The following is a 25,459-nucleotide window of genomic DNA, read 5'->3' as shown; positions in this document are numbered from 1 at the left end:
CATTCCTTCTTTTTTAAAGGACACATCGTCTCTCCTGCTTCTCTCTGGTTCCTCCTTTATTGTTGAACAACTCTCTCCTGTAGCTTCAAACTTTGCCCCTCTATGGGGCTTCACCCTAGCCTACCATAGCCAACAAATATGGTGTATTTCTCCCTCTTCTAAAAACAAAAAGGAAATCCTTTCTTTGACGAGCTCCTTTGAAATATCCTATTTCTCTCCCTATCTGCACTTGAAAGAGTAATATAGGACCTCCAATTCTCCCCTCCCATTAAGGTTTGCTTGCTTCTACTGGCAACAAGCTACTCAGCTGCTCTTGCTAAGATCACTGGGAACTTCCTGAGGGTCAAATGCACTGTTGCCATTTTTAGGCCCTCATCTACTTGACTTTTCTGCAGTATCTGACAGTGCTAATCACTGTGTCCTTTCAAATCAGTTCAGCCCAGCAAATTCTTCTGGCATGCCAACTCTGTGTCAGGTCCTGCGCTAGAGGGAGTGGGGACACGAAGATTAGCAAGATAAGGAAGAGTCTTTGCCTCTCAAAGAGCTCAGAGTCTGCTCAAGAAAACACACACAGCGAGAAATAATTAGGATACATCCTAGATCGCGACTCTGGAATTTATTCAACCCTCTTCTCCTTTACCTTCATACCACCTACTCCTACCCCCCAAAATCTGTGTCCTCAGCCCCTCTCACTGGATTCTCTTCCTCTGTTTGTCCCTTCAAGGTTGATGTTTCCCAAGGTTCCACAATGGCCCCTTTTCTCTTAGTTGCCCTGCCTTGTCTCCCTGGGAAATATACACTCTCAAGGCCCATACACTGTCCATCACCAACGACCTCTGAGTCTATAGCTTCAAACCTAACTTTATCCCTGTAACCATATGTTCTTATTTCTCACTGGATATTCTCCAGAAAATTTCAACTCAAATGAACCAGGACCTAATTGTTTTACCTTCTGCCCCAAGCTTGTTTCTCCTCCTGGGTCCTTTGCGAACTTAATCATTTTTACATCCACCCCGTGGCCAACCTCGAAACGCATTCGCAATTCCTCACCCTTGCTTATCCATACCTCCTTCCCACCAACTAGTCTTCAACAGCTATTCTATTTCAAATCTATCTCAATTTCTGTCTTGTCCTCACAACTAACATCACTAAGTTGTCCTGTCAGCCCTCATCTCATCCCTTCTAGTCCACTGCAGTAGTCTTCTCATATAGCTCATGCCACCATCTCTTTCCACCTCTAAACCATGCTCATATTTTTGTCTGCTATCTTTCTAAAAGATGGATTTAATCATCATCTTCTTATAAATCCAAACCCTTAGCAAGGCAGTAAGCCTATGCTCTAGACCTGCACTGTCCAATATGGTAGCCATTTGTGTCCTGCGTGCTATAGTGCCTGAGACATAGTGGTCACTCACTTATTCCTCTTTCTTTCCCTTAAGACTTACCCTTACTGGAAGGTTAAGCAGGAAGAAACTATAAATGCTCATTTCATAACTCAATATAAAAGCATAATGGCAAAAAACTAAAAATAGAACTACCACATGATCCAGTAATTCCACTCCTGGCTATATATCTGAAGAAATCGAAAACACTAATTCAAAAACATACATGCACCCCAATGTTCATAGCAGCATTATTTACAATAGTCAAGATATGAAAGCAACCTAAGTGTTCATCAATAGATGAGTAGGTAGAGAAGATGTGGCATATATACACATACACACACACACGCACACACAAATATTAGCCATAAAAAAGGATGAAATTCTGCTATTTGCAACAACATGGTTGGACCTAGAAGGTATTATGCTCAGTGAAATAAGTCAGACAAAGGCAAATACTCTATGTTATCACTTATATGTGGAACGTAAAAAATAAAACAAGTGAATGTATGTAACAAAACAGAAACGGACTCACAGATATAGAGAACAAACCAGTGGTTACCAGTCAGGAGAGGGAAGGGAAAAGGACAAGATAGGGGTAGGGGATTAAAGATACAAACTTTTGATACTATGTATAAAATAAATAAGCTACAAGGGATACACTGTACAGCACAGGGAATATAGCCAACATTTTATAATAACTTTAAATGGTGCATAATCTATAAAAATATTGAATCACTCACTATGTTATACACCCGAAACTAATATAACATTGTAAATCAACCATCATACTTCAACAACAAAAAAAGCATAATGGGAAATTCAATCGCATGAGCCTTCCTTTCAGGTTCTGATTCAAGTGGCTCTCTGAGAATAGACCCTTCCTCCCTCTGTTCACCCGCCTTTCCAAGATCTGACTCAGTTCTTGTCTTTTAGAACCACAGGGAGAGAGTCTGGCAAGAGCCACCGTTGTACCAGCTGATTTAAATTGAAATGTTTTCCCCAGATAAATGCGTGCTAAATAATACACCAGCTCTCCAGCCAAAGGGAAGTGACAGGCGCTCTGTAAATAAAGGCACTTAGTTGCTGGTAAAGAGCTGTAAAGTGGTTCTGAGCTGATGTTTGCTGACCAGCAAGAAGTGGCTTCACCTGCTTTATATGATTGTCACTGCAGTCTTGCCTGCTGTATATTAAAACTGCATCTCATAGACCCAACTGTCACATCGGATATACCGTCTAGCATGGGGTATGCCACCTTTCTCTGTAATTGTTTTTGACAATCAGCCATCACATTTCAGATCTTTTCAGAAAGTATCTGGTCCAGAATCCCTAGGCTGGGCCAGTCCTGACACCATGTGGGCTAGAACATTGACACTAAAAGGGAATGTGAAAAGACAAGAGGGAAAAGAGGTTTTGTGAGTCTAGGAGAGCAAATAACATGCAGTGGCAAGTGTCTGAACACAAATCCCAGTGAAGGCTCTACCTCCTCAATGTTAAGACACATTTTCTTGTTTCGTTTCATGTTAGAACAACTCGCCATAAGGCTGCATGAATACTCTGGCCCAAGAGTACACACATCTGTCCTGGGGCCACAGTTCTGTCCTGCTGTGTTCTGGAGAGATGGTAACATAGCTCTCGAGACAAAACAAAGGAATGGGTTTCATGAGGACTACAGAATAAAGAGGGATGAAAGGTGGGGTGTCAGTGGCCAGAAATCTCTGTAGTTACCTCTCATGGGGAAGTTAGATTTGTTCCCCGAAGTGAAAATAGTAAGATGAAATCCATTTTGTATTCCGTAATTCCAATCCACTTGGAGTTTGGTCATGCCAAATGCCCAGATGAAGGGTGACAGAAGTATCTGAGGACAGTGGGCGTTCCGGTGGGTCACAAGGGTCTCAAGGAGGGGGAGCAGCCGGGAATCTCAGCTCGTCCATCTGACCCCACGGACTGGGACGAACCTGAGGCGTGGGCTGTACAGCGAGCAGCCAGAGGTGAACTTACAACGCTCACCCACTGGGGAGGAAGCAACCTCCCGTGTTGATGGCCGCCACTGGACCACTGCTTTTTGGAAGGTCAGAGTGTCACCAAAGGGGAGTATTAGAAACCAAGGACAAGAGAGGAGCAGACAGAGTAAGAAAACGATGGGAAATATGGACTCAGTGGGGCTACAGCTTCGACAGTCTCTCATTGAGAGCCAAACAGAATGCTTGCTGGCTACTGGGGGATGTACACTCCACTCCACTCCAATGTCAACCAGAAGTCTCTGAAAACCACCACCGGCCATAGAGCACATCCTCTGCCCCTTCTGGTGTGTGTGTGTGTGTGTGTGTGTGTGTGTGTGTGTGTGTGTGTGTGTGTGTACAAAATAAGAACCCTTTTTTTTTTTGCAGGAAAAAATGAATTCTCTTTTCCTTTCTTCCTTCTCTCCCTCCAAGACCTACTATTCTTGCTTACTCCTGTGATAAAAACAGTAAAGAAGGCTTTTGAGAATCGAGTAAGTGTTTGAAGAGGGGAGGGGAAGCATTTTTTTACCAGTTTGGCCATCAAAAGGATCTGACAGGCTGGGATAAGGTTTAAGAGAGCTGGAAGGGACACATATGTCGGATGCATATGTGACTATATTATATGTTGAGATTCTAATCTAGGACCTTGAAAATCACGATTATTGAATTGCGAGGAAACAGGCATGCTGGGGAAAGGGAGTCTTTTCCTGCCCCTCCACCCCCTATTCGGTTCCATCTCCACCTGGAGGGTGCACTTCCCCTGCTTCTACTTCTTTCCATTCCCTCTGCTAGCTCCTGCCAGGAGACGAGGCGCATCTAATGGGGTTGGTCAGTGTGTTCACTGGACCCAGTGTTGTTAGAGTAAAGATTTATTGTGCCTTAAAGCAGTGCAAACGAATCACCCGCGGACGCTGTTAGGATGCAGATTCTGACTCGGCAGGTCTGTGTGGCATGAGAGTCTGTATTTCTAACAGTCCCTGGGTGATGCCCATGCTGGGGTGTGGGTGGGAAGACACACAGTGAAGATCAAGTACTTAGGAGCAGGAACCGAAAGCTAGCTTGCCTCTTCCCCCTCCAAGAAGGCCAGCTAACTGTCTCCTCCCATCCTTTGCCACCTCAGCTCCCTGAGCAGGTCGTGCAGGACGCAGGAAAGAGTTAAGGCTCCTTTCTTAGGGCCTCAGCGCATTGCTCTGTCCTGCGGGCACCGCTGAGCAAATGGAGACCAAGATTTAGATTTGGGGGGGAGGCAGAGGAGGCTGGAGTGGAGATGTCAAAACCAAGCTTCAGGCTGTATCAGCCAGGGTTATGTCAAGATAGAAGCCACTCTATTCCAGGTACGATGAAAATTAGAGGTTGACACAGCCATGGGCAGGGCTGGAGGAGCAAAACTCAAAGAGGCCACCATTAGCCATTTCACTTGCAGCACCACGGGGAAGGTTCTCTTGAACTTCACCAGAAGGTGCTGTGAACCGCAGGACCCTCGGGGAAGCCCACACACCAGTCTCCATCTCTAGCAGCAAAGCCAGTGGTTCTCAAAGCTTCCCCTGAGAGCTGCTTTGAACCCTGCAGCTGCCTCCAAAAATCAAGACTGTTTTTCTCTTCCACTTTCCAGACCTCGTCCTAGTGTCCCTCTCTCATTGGCAGACTCCAGCCCAGAACCAGGCAGAGAAGGGACTTCTAGAAACGATTGTCTCTGGCTTCGCTGCAACGTCGAGGGGACCTTAGAAGGAGGTGGTAGTCATGCTGAGTTGGCAAAAGATAATGTAGCACGTAGGTCTAGGCGGCAGAATCGAGCTAAGCTTTATCATATCAGTAAGATGGTGCTTCATAGCCCAGCGGCTATAGTTTTTGTGGGCTGTACGCCCTCTATCTTTACTCCTGGAATGATGGCATTCAGGTCCCCATCAGGCACCCGATGCCACCTATCCAGTAGACCGCCTACGACAATGATCCTACAGTTCATGGCAAGCCCACACAGAGGTGTTACTCAGCGAAAAATGCTTCACATCCCATCCTGCCAAGGCCCTGATTAGTGAGGTGGTTTGTTGCAGGATTTTTGCAGTGCTGCCTCCCTGAGACTCCTGGACAACATCTTTACTTGGAACCATCTGCCCAGGATCCCAGAGCAAATGACAGGGAAGATCAGGGCAGAGCAGAGATGGCAGATGTGTGTCATTTAACACTGTCATGCCTCCTATAGAGAACGCATGGGCTGACAAGTGTCACCTTTTGCGAAATGACTTTCAGTGTCCATATATACCCCCCCACCCTCCAGAGACCACTGTCCCTTGGTCAGCCGATAACAACGCAAAGCTCAACACCCCCATGCAGCTGTAACAACGGCAAAGCTTAACACAGGTCAACGGCAAAAACAGATGCCGGGGAGAAACACGGGGGATTGTTCAGCCAGCATCATCTCAGTGCTCTGACATTTAGCTGGCGACCCTGGTCCTAAAGCCACTGTTTGGGAAGGCTGAGGGGGTGGCATTTAAAGGCTGGATTCGTTTTGGGGAAGACAGCCTACTGAGAGCGTGGGTGTTAGGGTCTCAAGCCCACTGCCCCGGCTGGCAAGAAGAGGCAGCAGATGCCCCTTTGAAAGCCACGGCAGCCACGGTGTGTTTCTCTACCAGGCAGGCTGATGCGAGCCTCTCTGGATTACGGAGTGAAGGATATCCCTCTTGCCAGCCCCTGTCCCCCGTAGGCACAGCAGAGGGGCTGCCCTTACCTTGGGAATTAGCCTGCAAGACCCCGATGCTGTCATCAAACTGCATAGATTTGATGTTGAGCGACGCCAAGATGCATTCCTTGTCCTGCAGCGAAGTATCATCAATATTATTCTGATTGGCTGACAGGATAACGCACATGTCACAGAGGTTGATGTTGACGGCCCTTAAATCAGCCCGACTTAACGGCGTACCCTTTGGCATAGAGGAAAGAGAGAAAAAAAAAAGGAGAAGCAAAAGTGAGACTGAGGAACAAGAGGGAAAGAGGCGGGGGGAAAGAATAAAAACAAATTAAAGACTGAGCCGGAGCTTTGGGAAATTATTTAACAAGTATCTTTTTTTATGCCTTGACATTAAGCTGGCCTAACTACATTCAAGGGAATAGGAGTTGTGTGTTAATCTAAAGGGTAGTCAGTGCTGATGGCAGCATTTTAGGGTCGCTCTCCATACTCAATCAAGCTATTACTAACTAACGAGGGAGAGGAATTATGCCATGGTTCTGTATCTTCTTCCTGCCTGGAAATTGTCTTGATTTAAGTAACTGTCCTGTGGCAACCTCTGGCTTTCAGAATGTAACGAGGGGGTGGCTTTCAAATGCCTGTTTATTTAATAGCAGGTCACTTCTGTCTCAGGCAAAAAGACAGCAGCTCCAACTAGAATTCCCAAGGCAGCCAAGAGGAAATAGCCAGGGAGCGCGGTGTGATGAGGTGGGGCTGAATTCAGAGGATGTGGGAGCGAGTGGAATTAATGTGCATCTTGCAAAGGGGATACGGAAAGGGGTGAAGCTTCAGGTGTATGATTTTAATGCATATTTTCAGCAAGAGAAAAACAAGGAAATCACCTAACTGTCCAAGAACAGAGGCATGGTTAAATACACTATCAGATATATATATATACAACGGAAGTCTATGCAGCAGGTAAAGGGATTGAAAGACCTCTCCATGTAGGTATTGCTTTGGAAGGATCTCAAGACAGAGGAGCAATTGAAACAAATAAAAAAACCAAGTTCTAGACAATTCGAAAAGTATGATTTCATTTATGTAAAAAGAAACCCACAGAATAGAACTATATATGTATGAATGTATTTATAAATGTACGTACACTCAGAGAGAAAGTTCAGGAAAAGTACACACTAAACTAATAACAGTAATTACCCCGGGGAGGGAAATAAGATTGGGGGTGAAGGAAAAGTTTGCTTTTGACTTTATATACATCTGCTTTGTTTGAATATTTTATAACAAGAACATACTTGTGTTTTACTGGAGTAATTAAAAATAAATAAGCCAGTAAACAGATTTTTTAAAAAATCCCGTAACAACAAAAAACAGTGGAAACAAATTCCCAGATCAAGGAGGTAATGACAGAGGCCAGGAATGCAGCCACTGGTCAAATAGAAGGGTTAGGGTTGGAGGAGAGGGGCATGACCCCCACCTGCTCTGTGTCCTCAGGGGGGGACCAGAGAAGAACTAATCAGGCCATCCCATGTGATAGGGCCCCAAGGGCATGATTTTGGAGTTCACCGCCAGCCACCAGCCTCCTTGATCCTCCAACCTGAATCCAGCTTCTGACTTGCCTTCATGGAGACCTGAGCTGTCTTCAACTCACTGACCGTGTAGGGAGAGGGTCTGTCAACTGCCTATGTCTCTGGATGCCTTCCTCTCGTTCTCCTTCCTGGAAAGGGGGCTTTGAGAAGATTGGACTTGGCTGCAGAGATCAAGCCCATCAGCCCTCTTTTATGACTCGGTGGCAGTCAGGATTCTATTCCCAGCCTCCAAAATGTAACTGCAAAGTGGAATTATGGAGGAAGAGGCATTTAGTGCTACGGGGCTGGGAAGCTACTAATTCCAAGCTCCGGAGGAGGATCTTTTGAGAGAAGGAGAAGTCTCCCCCTTTTCACTGGGGTCTTTTGGTACAAAATAAGTCTGACCAACTTCCTGTATCATTTCACCAGTGTATAAGCCTCAATTGCCTACATCATATTCTTTTAATTTTCACCTTGTAGGGGATCCACCAGTAATTGTAATATAAGAAAATCCCTGTGCAGCTGTACATGCATGATTTCAAAACTCAAGAAATACAAATGACACACATAGAAACATCTTGTGTTTCTCTGGGCTGGTCCTGTATCTGGGGCCCTGTTTAAACAATGAAATATGTGGAGACATAGGTGAAGGCCCATTTTGTACCAATATGTTGTGTTCAAGTGTGATAAATTTTGGAGGGTTTGAAAAGGCCCTGCAGATAGGAGAACTCATTCATATAGATGCAGGCAGATGAGTGGATGTGTACAAGAGCATACAGGAGGAAACACACACAACAAACACACACACACAGAAAACATCACACACACACCTACACACCCAACACTATACACATACACACATACATAGACTCCTGTACCCCAGAAAACTAATAAGCTCTTTACAAAATACTTTTAGACCCTAGTCCATTGTTCCCAAGGACCATGTGGAAGAGCACATGTAGGAAAATAATCATGGAAATATGTAATCACAACTATCATGTTTCTGAAATTAGGTATATATCTGTTTATGCTCTTTTATGTATATGACTATTTTTCTGCAGGTGACTATTTTTAACCACATGTGTTCACTAAGTCAGTGAATTTGGGGCCCAGCAGCCAAAAGATATCTGTCTATATTTTTCTCACTTCTTTATATATTTATTGAGCGTCCACTGCGCCAGGCATATGTTAGGACACATGGTATTGATAGCTACGAATGGGCATTACTTGTGGATTGATTCTTATGTCTTCTTTATTGAATTATATTACTTGACTCTTCGTTTTCCATTTCCGAGGTTCTAGAAGCTGATAATAGAAATAACAAATTTCAGCTCTGTAAGTGGGAAAAAATCCAGACTTCTTAAAATATAGAATAAAATTTGTGTTCCTGTTTTAGGGATGTGAACTTCCAAGAAAAACGTTTGGAGTATAAGTGATATTTGCATGGATTTGTGACCTGGAGAACTATATCAAAGGTTGAAATGTACAGTGCTCTACAATTATTTGAAAGTTTATGGAAAATATATTGATTAACGATTGGGAAGTAGTTAGTTATGTGACTCCCAGATCACGTATCCCATGCCCTCTCATTAAATTGTGGAGTCCCAAATTGTTCCTTTTAGATTTGGGTCCTAGTGTTTTGTAATCAAGAACATCACATGCACACATGTGCACACATGTAAACACACACACACAATCTCATGAAAACATTACTGGGCTTCTAAATGACTGGGAGGGAGGGAGGGGTTGGGCAGCAGAAGGGGTTGGCCTTTTGTACAACAGAAATAAAGAACTCTGTTAAATACATTTAGCTAAAAACAGAACATGGTAAAATAAGATTTCTCCAAGCATTCATAATGTCATAAATAAAGTGATATAAATAGTTCCTTATGTAAATTCTGCTATAAGTACTATAATATTGCAAAGCGCTGGGTTTGGGTAGGCAAGAGAGAGACTGTATAGACACTGATACGGTTAATACGTTTGATACCAGCTAAACTCCATGCCTGGTGAGTGACTGAACTTGGCTGCAAATCCCTTTTAATAAGGTGTCCCAGGGTTTGGATATTCCTAGACAGAGCATAGGGGAAGGGCTGAGTCCTCAGGTCCATAACCAGATGAAGAAGCAGAGGCATGATCAAAGGTACAACCACTCTATCCATCTGGGATTTTTCTTTTGTGAATGAAAAGAAGAAGAAAGCATTGATAATGTGACCTTGGACTTACAGGCAATATGGACACTTTGGGAAAGTTATGAAGAGTCTCCCATTCCCGCTTGAGGTACTCAATGGAACCCACAAACACGATGTGCTTGAGCTCGTGGTAGTGAAAGTTGCTGGCACGGAGTGGCATCACCAGGTTCCGGAGGCCAATCAGGGCTGAACTGACATCGCCAAAGATGCAGACCACCACGTGGCCACTCAGGACGGTCATGGCGGCTTCACTTCGAGTCTGCCGGAGGGAGAAGGGCACAGGCATTGGAGAGAAGACCTCATGGGGTTGTGAAAAGGACTGAAAAATCACTTGTGTAAAATACCAAGTAAACAAGTGCTGAGTGCTTACTATGTGCTATTATTTTTTTAATTTCTTCATGTTATATACATGCCATATATATTTATAATTAGAGTATGTGTGTATAAATTACATTGGTGGAATAAGTGCATGCAAACATATATTCACACATATCACTACCTTCTCTGAGAAAAGATTTAAGGAAGATATGTCATCCATACATAAGAGCAGAACTTTCAGGGGGAAAATAAGAGGGAATAGCAATATTTATGTCATTCGGAAAAGGAAGTCTTAGTTTCCAGGAAATTGTTGATAAAATGAGCTGTCTTGTCTGCTTCTGTTGCTGAGATGATGATAAAACAGTCAGACCCATGCTGGCCTCGGCTCGAGAAATGAGTTCCAAATTCTAGACTCATCATTGGGATCTCATAGGACATCACTGCATCAGTAGGTAGAACATGATATCCTGAGCCAGGGGCTGGCAAACTCTGGCCCATGGACCAAATCTGGTCCGCCGCCTGCTTTTCTATGGCCAGTGAGCTTAGATTGGTTTTTATGTTTGAAAATGGGTTGAAAAAAAATCAAAAGAAGAATATTTCATAATATGTGAAACTTATATTAAGTTCAAATTCCACCAAATTTTATTGCAACACGGCCAATCTTACTCATTTAGGTATTGTCTGTGGCTGCTTTTTTTTTTTTAACATCTTTATTGGAGTATAACTGCTTTACAATGATGTGTTAGTTTCTGCTTTATAACAAAGTGAATCAGTTATACATATACATATGTTCCCATATCTCCTCCCTCTTGCATCTCCCTCCCTCCCACCCTCCCTATCCCACCCCTCTAGGTGATCACAAAGCACCGAGCTGATCTCCCTGTGCTGTGCGGCTGCTTCCCACTAGCTATCTATTTTACGTTTGGTAGTGTATATATGTCCATGCCACTCTTTCACTTTGTCACAGCTTGCATTACAAAAGCAGAGGTGATTAGCTGTGACAGACACCGTATGGCCAGCAAAGGCTAAATTATTTATTATAGGACCCTTCCCAGAGGGAGTTTGCTGACCAATGTCTACTGCTGCCTTGGGGTTTCCAGGGACATGACTGGAGTGGCCACCTGTGTTAAGTCATCAGAGGAAGACTCCCACTAAACAGCCACTAAAAGGATCAGAACAGCAAGGGCAACAAACCCATGTCTTCCCCCAGCTTTAGGCCTGTATTTATAAAGGAGACAAATGAGAGAAGAAATCACCCCAGTAAGAGCTTCCCAGGAAATGCACATGATTAGCTACCGCTGGCCCCTCTGCTCACTGTGTTCATGCAGAAAGTAACACAGGAGGCCAGTTGTGCGCCTTGCTCTGCCTCTTTCTGGTCTGGTGCCTCCCACCTTGGCTTTCTTCCTCCCTGTCCACCCACTGCATGTCTGGGTGGCCCCATGTGGCTTACGATGCTTTTGGGGGAGGCATATGAATGTCCCCTGCACATATCAAACTCTGCTCGATTTAATCCCTAGAATTGACCAGTGTATTGATTGTTTAAATGCCAATATTGCAATTCACGATAATGTCAGGGTTATTACAGTAACCCCCAAGGAGAGGGAGAAGCAAGCTTTCACTCCCTGATCGTTAGACTAAAGCAGGGGCTGTCACCATTATTGGTTTCTCTCCGCAACAGTACAGGGACATCTCAGACGGAGGGCATAGAAAATGTCTTACAAATGGTGACCAAGGAGAACCCACTAGGGAGTCACACCCCACAACACTGCTTCATGGATGACGCCTGGAGTTAGTTATCTTGGCTGTATGGAAGTGTGTGTGCCTAGGTACCACCAGCAGAGGGTCAACCAGTTTGTAACGTGCTGTGATGGGAGCCCTGATTAATTTTAATTGACCAGGTCATCTGGGAGGCTAGCTCCCTTCAGCAAGCCTGAGGAATACCAAGCGGGTCCAGAAAAGGGGCTGGAAATCTAGAATAGGAAGGTAGGGAAGGCATCAATTAGCAGAGTGGCCAAGGCACAGGTGCTGACCACAGGAAATTAGATCTGGGGACCAAAACACCAATCCTTAGACCAGCCACAGCAATATCAACTGGAGAACCTGGTAAAGATCCCAATTCCTGGGACTCAGCCTTGATTCAGAGACTGATTCTGCCAGGTTTAAGACGCAATAGAGAAACTACTTATGTGTGTATCTTGAGTTTCCTACACATTCTTCAAGGCCTAGTCCAAGTGGGGCCTTAATAGCCATAAACCCCTTCCAAGATCAACTGTTTGTATCCAATAAGACTTCCCCAGCCACTTAAACACATACTAGATTCAAACAGCACTTTGTGCCTTGTAACGCTTAGCTTTGAATATATTGTTTCATGGTACATTTATATCTTTTAATTAGATGGCCATTTCCTCAAAATTACGGCCATCTCATGTTTTCTAACCCCCAAAGCAGAGAGTATCCTGTGCCCAGAAAGCATCCCCATGTTGCTGGCTCTTCCAAGCATTCTCATCTCTGTGCAGGGTTACTTTAGACAGGGCTTTTTGGGCCACACTGTCTAAACAGCACCTCTCAGTCCCTTTATAGCCTATGACCTCACTTTATTTTCTTCATAGCACTTTATCAATATCTCAAACGTTATTACATATTCATTGCCTACCTGGAGATCTGGTCTTTGCCCCTACTAGAACAGAAGCTCTGTGAGACCAGTCGTTGTCAGGGGTTGTACCCCCAGCAACAAGAACAGTGCCCAACATGTAATAGGTTTGTTATAAATGTTTTGTTAAACGATGTTATTTTTCAGGTGAGGGGAGTAGTAACTGGCCTCACTAAACCCTTTGGTGCCGGCAGGGGGATTTGCACTCCTCAGGATTATCTAGGCAAGCCATTAAAACCTTGGATCCCGCAATGCCAACCAAGCCTTTGACCTGTCCCCAGGTGGGTAACACCAGGATGAGTTTATATCCCTAGAGCAAAAGTGGGGCAGATACAACATCAGAATGTAAATACATGGAGCAGCTTTGTGATGAAAACCATTTGCACTCCTTGGACAGGGGCTGTTTCCTAAGGATTCTGACTTTCTTTGCTTTTGTCTGTAACTTTCACACCTCCCAGACAGCCTCCAGCACAAAGCTGTATTGGTTCTTAATGCTCGATTAAAATTAAATTGAGAAATCACACACACATTCAGATAAAACACAGGGAAAAATCTAGTGGATTAGAGCACAAAGCCATTCTGAGGAACTGGAACAGTCCTTTCTTAGGAAGGGTGGCCATGACATCAGAAATGATAGGATTTTCCTGGTTGACATAAAGGAGCAGGCCACAGCAATCTGGGGATTAGAAAGCACGAGGGAGAAATAACCTTTCCATCTGAACTTCCTGATTATTAATCCATTTTTCATGGATTAGCAAGACAATAAACGGTAGGAAAGCCGATGAAGGCATTAGAGCCTAAAGCTGTTAATCGGACAAGTCTAAAGAGTAGAGTGGATTGTTATCTACGCTGACCTTCTTGGGACAGACCAGAAGAAGCCCACTGCTGCTACTGAGATGAGTCAACCAGGAAACGGGGCTCTGAGCCCCAGCCTTCCCAAGGTGGACCATGGTCACCCTTGTCATCATCAGCAAATGTGATTTGCCTGCCTGCATCGTGTGCTAAGAAGGATCACAGACGTGCAAATCAATTATCTAGAAGGATACATGACACTGTTATAAACAAACGACAATACAGGTAGCATTCAGATTTCTTCATGGCATTTAATATATAATAAAAATAATAATAGATAAGTTTATGGAGTCCTATAAACTTATTAAAACGTATGGGTTTTAATCTTCACTACAATCCTATAAGTTAGGGTCATTCTCATTCCATCTTCCTACACATAAGAGATACAGTATAAAGGGCTCAAGTGACTCGTCCAAGGCCACACAGCTAATGGCACAGGCAGGCTCTGGCCCCAGAGCCATGTCCACAGGAGTTATGGTACATACTGCCTCCCATGATGCATTTCACACCCTATGGTAATGAGCCAATACATATTCAGTGATTGAAAATTCCACTCTCAGGTCATGTTCTGATGAGAGTTCTAGCTGTTTCAATATACGTCCTGAATATTAAGTATCAAAAATAATCAGGCGCAGGGACTATCACCCCACCATCCAGTTAGGAAAATCTCATTCCTAGTAAACATAATCTGGGACAGAAGCGGAGGGCATCAATTCTGCAATCTGTCACTCACCAGGATGACTTTCTCTATCTCCTTGGGTGCACACCAGTGAAACATCCCAGTAGAGTCATACTTCTTCACGTTGGAGTCCATGTTGTCAATCTGATCATTGCCGGGAATTAACAAGGGGTCATGCCTGGGGAGAAAAGGACAGGAAAACCGAAGTGGAAAATGTGATAAATTATAAATGGAAAGTGCCCCCTGTGTTACATCTCAGAGGAGATGAAAGATGCAGAGGAAGTGGTTGTCACTGAAGGCCACTCTTTTGCTTGCAGAACCCATCCTTTGAAAGATAACTATCTCAGACCACCACCACCTCCTGGACAGGCAGGTGACCTTTGTCAGGTAGTAATTCTGCCTTTCTCTCCTATTCCCCTTTTTCTAAAATGGACTTCACATCATTTTGTGGATTCAGTCTCCCTTCTTATGGATGTCTCACTCCTTCTATTCTCATTTTACCAGCTATCCAGTCTCTCCATGAGACACACACACATGCACACACCCTGAAGTGTTGTTATTAGCATTGGCAATGAAGAGGAAGGAATAGGAATAGAGCCTCACGCTGACTGACTGGCATGAGGATGGAAAGCCAATTACTCGCTCTTTCTGACTACAACTTCTGACATGATGCTCTTCGCAGTAAAAGCTTTAACAGGCTGCACTTTAAATATTTTAGCAATTTGCCCAATCAGATTTTGCTCTCCCTGGCTGAAGCCCTTTAAAGATTCAGCAGCATGTCACTTCAGAGCAGATTGACTACCAAATGCCCACATCTGGAATACATGATTTCAACACTAAACAACACCCTCTCTCCTTGCCTTGACAACTGTATTTGCACTAACTGTCCAATGATGCTCTCCCCCACCCCTACCTTCACCTCCCAACTGCCACAGTCCTTAGATGAGAGCCTCAAGCTCATAGGCATCTTAATAAACTTGTCTTGAATTCTCAGAGCTACAGTCATCCTCTCTTGCCTTGTTTACTAGTGGAAAAGAAAGATACCTCTACAGAGGCCTCCCCTCCAGTGGACGGGCAGAGCCTTACCAATAACCTCAAGAATTACAATAGAATCAGGCAGCTCTAACAAGCTTACAGCATAAGAAATACAATAATGCATCTTGCCCCATATCCATTGTCTAGATTCTATCTCTGATAGAGATTCTGCACCTCTGTTTTCAGGGAGGCATTTGGGTTTCTACAAGAATGACTGCATAAAATTAGGACAATGTCCCAGGCAGAGTTGGCTATCTGTGCAGTGGAGCCATTTTCCCTGAATAATCTTATCGATTCAAGATAGAAAATAAAACTAAGTTGAAATTCCAAAATTTACTGTAAAGTGAGTTTACCTTTTAAACCATCTATTTCAAGCATTAAAGAGTGAACTTTATTTAGTTCTTAGTATTTCTTTCTCTGAAATTTCTCTGATATTTCTCATTTGTATGTTCAGAACAAAGACAGTGGGATAGCAATCCCTCCTCTATGGTCCAGAGACCTATTATTAAGTCTTCAGGATCTCTACCATGGCCCTCCTAATAGGCCTTCCAATCCCACTTAAGATGGGAAGACTCTCACTGCATTTATTTATTCCTGAGAATTTTCTTTTAGGCTACACCAAATGACAAATATCATGTGAAGCCATCCTGCAAAGTTATCTTCAATGAACACGCTAGATTACTATAGGAACTGTCATATCTGATCCTAAAAGGAGAAGAACAGTTAGCTCGGAACAACATCTCGGTAGCTGGGTCGTTGGAATGTGAGAGGTGTTGTAAACCAGCAGGTCACCTTTCAAATACTGAGCTCAGTCAAAAATGCTAAAATAAAAAGGCACTTGCTGATAAGAATGGGTCACAGATCAGGGCAAGATCAAATTTGAATATTTTTGTCCTTGAAGACTCTTTAAGAGTTCTATAGATATCCACTACCCACCATAAAGAAGAGGTCTGAGAAAATGAAGAGAATGGACTCTTTCTTCCCAGCCCTAGAAGAATGTATTTCAGTTGGAAGAGGACCTTAATAAATTTGCCCTGAAGATACAGAGCCAGGTTGTTTGTTGGTTGGAGAGGAGGTATTATCTCAGGGAGATCTGAGACCTGCCCCCAGTGTATTCAGGATTTATAATCATATAATATTAGCAAGCAAGCAAATGATGTAGTAAGCTGGCCAAAATTCCTTTCAGAAAATATGTGCTTTGAGGGAGAGGAGATACATTTTGATTCCCTGTATTTTTGGGAAGGAATCATCCCTTGGTTACTCTGGCCTCCAACCCTCATCCTAGAAAAGTAAATAAGGTGGGAAGATGCCGAGTTAGCATCTCCCCAATCTCCCCACAACTAGGGCACCTGCCGGCCACTGGTGGAGGACCCTGATGCCCAAGGAGATGGGAGGAACCTCCAAGTGAACTGGTAGGACATGGGGGGACTGAGGGGGGAGGAAAAGTGGAGGCCAGACTAGATTGGTGCCCCTGAGGCCGGGGAGATCAGGAAAGGCAGGCAGGAGGGGCCCTCGGGAGGAGTGGGAGAGGAGCATAGGACTACTGCCCCGCCCACTCAGGCCAGGGAGTCTGCTGGGCCCCCAGGTGAGGTCTCCCGCCCTCTGAGACCAGGGGTGGGGGGCACGTCTGAGCTCCTAATGTTCCGTTGAGCTTAAGCCTCACCTCCCACAGCCCCCAGGGCCTTTTCCAGCCCAGTGGGTCCTAAGCATTGGTCCCGCCCACCGCCCAAACCTCACCCTTGCTTAGGCCCCGCTCTCCACAGCCAAGGCCTTTTCCCCCTTTTTTAATTTTCCTTTTCCCTCCTCCTCTTTTTTACTATTGTGGTACTGTTGTACCTTCCGGTTGTTGATTCATCTATATTTTTATTTTTATATTCTTTCTAACATATCTATTAGTTGCCTAGTCTAATTTTATTTTTTACTTTGTTTCTTTTTTTTTTTTTTTTCTAACCACCCCACACGGCTTGCGGGATCTTGGTTCATGAGCCAGGGGTTGGGCTGAAGCTCCTGCAGTGGGAGCTCCAAGTCCAAACCACTGGACTAAGAGAGAACCTCAGACCCCAGGGAATATTCATTGGAGTAAGGTCTCACGGAGGTCCTCATCTCAGCACCAAAACCCAGATCTATCCAACAGCTTACAAACTCCAGTGTTGGAAGCCTCAGGCCAAACAACCAGTAAGACAGGAACACAACCCAACTCATTAAAAAAAAAAAAAAAAAAAAGTGAGATGGCAAAAAAATATGTCACAGATGAAGGAGCGAGGTAAAAACCTACAAGACCAAATAAATGAAGAGGAAATAGGCAATCTATCTGAAAAAGAATTCAGAGTAATGATAGTAAAGATGATCCAGAATCTAGGAAGGAGAATGGAGGCACAGATTTAGAAAATACAAGAAATGTTTAACAAAGATCTAGAAGAACTAAAGTACAAACAAACAGAGATGAACAACACAATAACTGAAATGAAAAATACACTAGAAGGAATCAATAACAGAATAACTGAGGCGGAAGAACGAATAAGTGAGCTGGAAGACAAAATGGTGGAAATAACTGCTGAGGAGCAAAATAAAGAAAAAAGACTGAAAAGAATTGAAGACAATCTCAGAGACCTCTGGGACAACACTAAACACACCAACATTCGAATTATAGGGGTCTCAGAAAAAGAAGAGAAAAAGAAAGGGTCTGAGAAAATATTTGAAGAGATTATAGTCGAAAACTTCCCTAACATGGGAAAGGAAGTAGTCACCCAAGTCCAGGAAACACAGAGAGTCCTATACAGGATATACCCTAGGAAAAACACACCAAGACACATATTAATCAAAGTAACACAAATTAAATTCAAAGAAAAATATTAAAAGTAGCAAGGGGAAAAACAAAAAATAACATACAAAGGAATTCCCATAAGGTTATCAGCTGATTTTTCAGCAGAAACTCTGCAGGCCAGAAGGGAGTGGCAGGATATACATAAAGTGATGAAAGAGAAAAACCCACAACCAAGATTACTCTACCCAGCAAGGATCTCATTCAGATTCGATGGAGAAATCAAAAGCTTTTCAGACAAGCAAAAACTAAGAGAATTCAGCACCAACAAACCAGCTTTACAACAAATGCTAAAGAAATTTCTCTAGGCGAGAAACACAAGGAAGAAAGGGACCCACAAAAACAAACACAAAACAATTAAGAAAATGGTAATAGGAACAAACATATCGATAATCACCTTGAATGTAAATGGATTAAATGCCCCAACCAAAAGACACAGACTGGCTGAATGGATACAAAAACAAGACCCATATATATGCTGTCTACAAGGGACCCACTTCAGACCTAGGGACACATACAGACTGAAAGTGAAGGGGTGGAAAAAGATATTCCATGCAAATGGAAATCAAAAGAAAGCTGGAGTAGCAGTACTCATATCAGATAAAATAGACTTTAAAATAAAGACTGTTACAAGAGATAAGGAGGGACATTACATAATGATCAAAGGATCAATCCAAGAAGAAGATATAACAATTATAAATGTTAGGAGAACCTCAATACATATGGCAAATGCTAACAACCATGAAAGGAGAAATTGACAGTAACACAATAATAGTAGGGACTTTAACACCCCACTTACACCAATGGGCAGATCATCCAAACAGAAAATAAATAAGGAAACACAAGCTTTAAATGACACAATAGACCAGATAGATTTAATTGATATTTATAGAACATTCCACCCAAAACTGGCAGAACACACATTTTTCTCAAGTGCACATGGAACATTCTCCAGGATAGATCACATCTTGGGTCACAAATCAAGCCTCAGAAAATTTAAGAAAATTGAAATCATATCAAGCAACTTTTCTGACCACAACGCTATGAGACTGGAAATCAGTTACAGGAAAAAAAATGTAAAAAACACAAATACATGGAGGCTAAACGATGTGCTACTAAATAACCAAGAGATCACTGGAAAAATCAAAGAAGAAATAAAAAAATACACAGAAACAAATGGCAATGAAAACACGACAACCCAAAACCTATGGTACGCAGCAAAAGCAGTTCTAAGAGGGAAGTTTATAGCAATTCAATCTCACCTCAAGAAACAAGAAAAATCACAAATAAACAATCTAACCCTACACTTAAAACAACTAGAGAAAGAAGAACAAAGAAAACCCAAAGTCAGTAGAAGAAAAAAAATCATAAAGATCAGAGCAGAAATACACGAAATAGAAATGAAGAAAACAATAGCAAAGATCAATAAAACTAAAAGCTGGTTCTTTGAGAAGATAAACAAAATTGATAAACCATTAGCCAGACTCATCAAGAAAAAAAGGGAGAGGATGCAAATCAACAGAATTAGAAATGAAAAAGGAGAAATCACAACTGACACTGCAGAAATACAAAGGATTATAAGAGACTCCTACAAACAACTACACACCAATAAAATGGACAACCACAAAGAAATGGACAAATTCTTGGAAAGGTACAATTTTCCAAGACTGAACCAGGAAGAATTAGAAAATATAAACAGACTTATCACACGTAATGAAATTGAAACTGTAATTAAAAATCTTCCAACAAACAAAAGTCCAGGACTAGGTAGCTTCACAGGCAAATTCTATCAAACATTTAGAGAAGAGCTAACACCGATCCTTCTCAAACTCTTCCAAAAAATTGCAGAGGGAGAAACACTCCCAAATAATTTCTACAAAGCCATCATCACCCTGATGCAAAAAGATATCACAAAAAAAGAAAATTATACACCAATATCACTGATGAACATAGATGCAAAAATCCTGAACAAAATACTAGCAAACAGAATCCAACAACAAAGGATCATACACCATGATCAAGTGGGATTTATCCCAGGGATGCAAGGATTCTTCAATATACTCAAATCAATCAATGTGATACACCACATTAACAAATTAAGGAATAAAAACCATATGATCATCTCAATAGATGCAGAAAAAGCTTCTGACAAAATTCAACACCGATTTATGATCAAAACTCTCCAGAAAATGGGCACAGAGGGAACCTACCTCAACATAATAAAGGCCATATACGACAAACCCACAGCAAACATCATTCTCAATGGTGAAAAACTGAAAGCATTTCCACTAAGATCAGGAACAAGACAAGGATGCCCACTCTCACCACTCTTATTCAACATAGTTTTGGAAGTCCTAGCCATGGCAATCAGAGAAGACAAAGAAATAAAAGGAATACAAATTGGAAAAGAAGAAGTAAAACTGTCACTGTTTGCAGATGACATGATACTATACATAGAAAATCCTAAACATGCCACCAGAAAACTACTAGAACTAATCAATGAATTTGGTAAGGTTGCAGAATACAAAATTAATGCACAGAAATCGCTGGTATTCCTATATACCAACAACAAAAAATCAGAAAGAGAAATTAAGGAAACACTCCCGTTTACCATCGCAACAAAAAGAATAAAATAACTAGGAATAAACCTGCCTAAGGAGGCGAAAGACTTGTACTCAGAAAACTATAAAACACTGATGAAAGAAATCAAAGATGACATAAACAGATGGAGAAATATACCATACCATGTTCTTGGACTGGAAGAATCAATATTGTGAAAATGACTATACTACCCAAAGCAATCTACAGATTCAAAGCAATCTACAGATTCAATGCAATCCCTATCAAACTACCAATGGCACTCTTCGCAGAATTAGAACAAAAAATGTTACAATTTGTATGGAAACCAAAAGACCTCGAACAGCCAAAGCAATCTTGGGAAAAAAAAAACGGAGTTGGAGGAATCAGGCTCCCTGACTTTGAACTATACCACAAAGCTACAGTAATCAAGACAGTATGGTACTGGCACAAAAACAGAAATATAGGTCAATGGAACAGGATAGAATGCCCAGAGATAAACCCATGCACACACGGTCACCTAATTTACGACAAAGGAGGCAAGAACATAAAATGGAGAGAAGACAGCCTCTTCAATAAGTGGTGCTGGGAAAACTGGACAGCTACATGTAAAAGAATGAAATTAGAACACTCCCTATCACCATACACAAAAATTAACTCCAAATGGATTAAAGACCTAAATGTAATGCCAGACAGTATAAAACACTTAGAGGAAAACACAGGCAGAACACTCTATGACATAAATCACAGCAAGATCCTTTTTGACCCACCTCCTAGAGAAATGGAAATAAAAACAAAAATAAACAAATGGGACCTAATGAAACTTAAAAGCTTTTGCACAGCAAAGGAAACCATAAACAAGACAAAAAGACAACCCTCAGAATGGGAGAAAATATTTGCAAATGAAACAACAAAGGATTAATCTCCAAAATATACAAACAGCTCATGGAGCTCAATATCAAAAAAACAAACAATCCAATTAAAAAATGGGCAGAAGACCTAAATAGACATTTCACCAAGGAAGACATACAGACGGCCAAGAGGCACATGAAAAGATGCTCAACAACACTAATTATTAGAGAAATGCAAATCAAAACTATAATGAGGTATCACTTCATGCCAGTCAGAATGGCCATTATCAAAAAGTCTAGAAACAATAAATGCTGGAAAGGGTGTGGTGAAAAGGGAACCCTCCTGCACTGTTGGTGGGAATGTAAATTGATATAACCACCATGGAAAACATTATGGAGGTTCCTTAAAAAACTAAAAACAGAACTACCATATGACCCAGCAATCCCACTACTGGGCATATACCATGAGAAAACCACAATTCAAAAAGAGACATGCACCACATTGTTCACTGCAGGACTATTTACAATAGCCAAGACATGGAACCAACCTAAATGTCCATCGACAGATGAATGGATAAAGAAGATGTGGTACATATATACAATGGAATATTACTCAGCCATAAAAAGAAAGGAAATTGAGTTATCTGTAGTAAGGTGGATGGACCTAGAATCTGTCATACAGAGTGAAGTAAGTCAAAAAGAGAAAAACAAATACTGTATGCTAACGCATATATATGGAATCTAAAAAAAAAAAAAAAGGTACTGATGAACCTAGTTGCAGGGCAGGAATAAAGAGGTAGACATAGAGAATGGACTTGAGGACACAGGGTGGGAGGGGGAAGCTGGGGCAAAGTGAGAGTAGCATCGACATACATACGCTACCGAATGTAAAATAGTTAGCTAGTGGGAAGCAGCAGCATAGCACAGAGAGATCAGCTCGGTGCTTTGCGATGACCTAGAGGGGTGGGATAGGGAGGATGGGAAGGAGTCTCAAGAGGGAGGGGATATGGGGATATATGTATGCATATGGTTGATTCACTTTGGTGTACAACAGAAACTAACACAGTATTGTGAAGCAATTATACTCCAATAAAGATCTATTAAAAAAAAATGTTTTTACTGAAAAAAAGAAAAGTAAATAAACAAGCCTGATGATCAATTGTCCCTCAGTGAAAAGAAAAAAAGACAGCTTTTTAATGTCAAGCCTCATTAACTAGGGTAGAGATTTGGGTACACCAGGTATCATCTGACACTAGGGCTGTAAGCCAGGATTTGCACTGGAACATCCAGAAGCATCAGGGAAGTCTCAGTGGTAAGCCACGCTGCACTCCGTACTTCCTGCCAGCCTCTCAGCCTGCCCCGGATCATTTAAATATAAGTCATCCAGGATGTTCCTAAAAGGGGCTGATCTGAAGACTGTCAAAAAACCTCCGTGAACAAAGATATTTCCGTTTCTGATCAGCCATGGTACCTGAAATTTGAACTTTGGTTTCTTGAATCAGCAAAGCAATCAATAAACATGAATCCCCTCTTCTGTGCCGGGAATGGAGGATACCGCAGTGATGATGGCACAGTCCCTAGTCAAAGAGAGAGTTACAATACAGCGAGCGAGAGAGAAAATGTCCATCAAGGGTTGTGATACACTGTGGTAAGTGTTATAGCCAAGTGAATGTACAAGGTGGTCTGAGAACACCAGGAAAGCTGTCAATTGCCTGGTATTTGAGTAACACCAAGAAAGGCTTTGCAGAGAAGATAACTTGTGATCTGAGCCCTGAAAGGTAAGGAGGAATCTCAGCATATTACAGTAATGATCCACTAGGAGCCATTCAGAGGATTGAGGCCCAAAAGAAAAGAGCCAAAGAAAGGCACCCAAAACCATGGCTGGAGATGTCGTATTGCCTGACCTGAGGTACAGAAGACCTGAGCTGTCCTCAGATGTGCGATGGGACTCAAGTGGAAGAGGTGGATTCAACTGATTGAGTATATGACCAATGGAGCTCAGACTAGGGATTTAGACAGAGCCAAACTCAAGTTTCCAGAAAGGAAGAATGTTATACAAATGGAAGGTATTTTACAAATGACATGAGTTGTTTCCCAAGGCAGTGGATTTCTCATCATGTGAGACATTCCTGAGGAGCTGTGAATATAGAGGGGATTTCATTATAAATTTCATTATAAATGTTGGGTGGGCCTAGAAGACCTTTAAGCACTCTTCTCTCAATGCACGAGCGCTGGCTGTAAGGATTTTGGAAATACTGAACCACTGTTGGGTATGAAAAGGCTGGAGGGCGTGGAGTAAGCATAGGAAAGTTGTTTTGGGAGCAAAGATGGGAGATAAGAAGCACTGAAGACTGATTACTAGAACTGCTCCTTATTAACTAGATTCACTAGACGTCTGGGAGGAAACTTGGAACGTGATTGACTTCAGCAGCATGAGCGTCACTAGCTACTTTGGGCCAGACAGGATACATTTCCTTGCCATGTCTGTTCCTGTAGCAATGTTAAGTGCCACAGGCTGGCTTAGGCTACTTGTCTACAGGGACTTCTCCTTCTAAATTGGACTTCATATTAATAGGAGAAAGCCCAAGCATTTGCCATTGAACACAATAGTGCTTTGGTTGGGGGAGGAAAGGAGGACCATCAGAAACCTCCCTGAACAAAGCCTCCCAACATTATCAGTTTACAAAACGACAAAGAGAATCACTTTCACAGGCTCTCAGGCAACTCCTTAAAGATTTAGTTGGAACCGAGGCCCAATACTAGATATTGCCTTTCACATCTTAACTATTTTATATATTTCCTCAACTCAGAAGGTAATCTCACCTCCCCCAAAATGGACCATAATTGATTCAAGGCTCATTTGTCACTTACCACTTAGCCAACGTACAAGCCTTATTTTAGGGTAAAACTATGAGGTGAAGTGTATCTGCTGTGTAGTTGTTATGGTCTGAATTGTATCCCCCCCCACCCACAAAATTTGTATGTTGTAGTCCTAACTCTTAGTATCTCAGACTGTAACTGTATTTTGAGATATGGTATTTAAAGAGGCAATTCAGTTCAGATGAGGTCATTAGGGTAGGCCCTAATCCAATATGACTGTCGTCTTTATAAGAAGAGGAAATTTGGGCACAAACATGTACAGAGGGAAGATGATGTGAAGTCACGGGGAGAAGATGGCCATCTACCAGCCAAGGACAGAGGCCTGAAACAGATCCTTCCTTTGAGGCCTCAGAAGGAACCAACCCTGCCAACAGCTTGATCTTGGACTTCCAACCTCCAGAACCGTGAGAAAATAAATTTCTGTTGTTTAAGACATTCAGTCTGTAGTACTTTGTTATGGCAGCCTGAACAAATTAATACAATAGTGCACCTTAAAGAAAAATGGGCACGATGTACCAGATGTCACTCCACTGATGACCCTGGCTGTCCTTCTTGCACCTTAGGGCTCAGCTGTTCATTTAAAGGAGAAAAGCATCCTGCCATCAGTTTAGGAATACATGGAAACATACCAGAAAGACACAGTATCTCCATGAAAGAGTTTGGGTCACATACATACACAATTGGATCTGCTCTATCTGGAAGGGAACTTCTCCCCAGTCTTTAACTTATACTTGCATTTGAGGATCAATACTTATGACAGTCCAACCAAAGAAAACAAGAAACCCAGACACTACCCAGTTAATTTGTTCAGTGGAACCAAGAGAGTTGACCTCCCAAGGGAGTGTTTGGAAGTGGATATCACTGAGGGCAGAAAACCACGTATTTCTTTAGTGATTAAGTATACTGGCTCCAGAGCCAAAATGTCTTTCATCAGGTTTTGGCTCATCTACTACTTGCTACATTGTGCCTTGCCT

The 25,459-nt window shown here is 42.4% G+C and overlaps 2 protein-coding genes across 10 annotated transcripts in view; one reads left to right on the top strand and one right to left on the bottom strand.

Moving 5' to 3' along the window:
* The window catches only part of KCNMA1 (potassium calcium-activated channel subfamily M alpha 1), a 786,057-nt gene that overhangs the window by 64,909 nt on the left and 695,689 nt on the right, over nt 1–25,459 (bottom strand). For 8 of the 9 annotated variants that reach the window (XM_059899168.1, XM_059899179.1, XM_059899177.1 and 5 more), the window contains 3 exons: nt 14,376–14,499; nt 9,857–10,081; nt 6,111–6,303 (listed from right to left, as the gene is read on the bottom strand). In XM_059899168.1, the coding sequence (XP_059755151.1) occupies nt 6,111–6,303; nt 9,857–10,081; nt 14,376–14,499 (542 nt within the window). Of the gene's footprint in view, nt 1–6,110; nt 6,304–9,856; nt 10,082–14,375; nt 14,500–25,459 lie in introns of those variants that run through there. The other variant, XM_059899169.1, reaches the window with a different exon arrangement.
* The window catches only part of LRMDA (leucine rich melanocyte differentiation associated), a 1,782,822-nt gene that overhangs the window by 1,561,521 nt on the left and 195,842 nt on the right, over nt 1–25,459 (top strand). The gene's annotated exons all lie outside the window — the stretch shown is intronic.

Source organism: Balaenoptera ricei, chromosome 16 (genome assembly GCF_028023285.1).
Source record: "Balaenoptera ricei isolate mBalRic1 chromosome 16, mBalRic1.hap2, whole genome shotgun sequence".
Lineage (NCBI taxonomy): Eukaryota > Metazoa > Chordata > Mammalia > Artiodactyla > Balaenopteridae > Balaenoptera > Balaenoptera ricei.
Note: the sequence above shows the minus strand (reverse complement) of the source record. Positions and strands in the feature narration are given on the sequence as shown.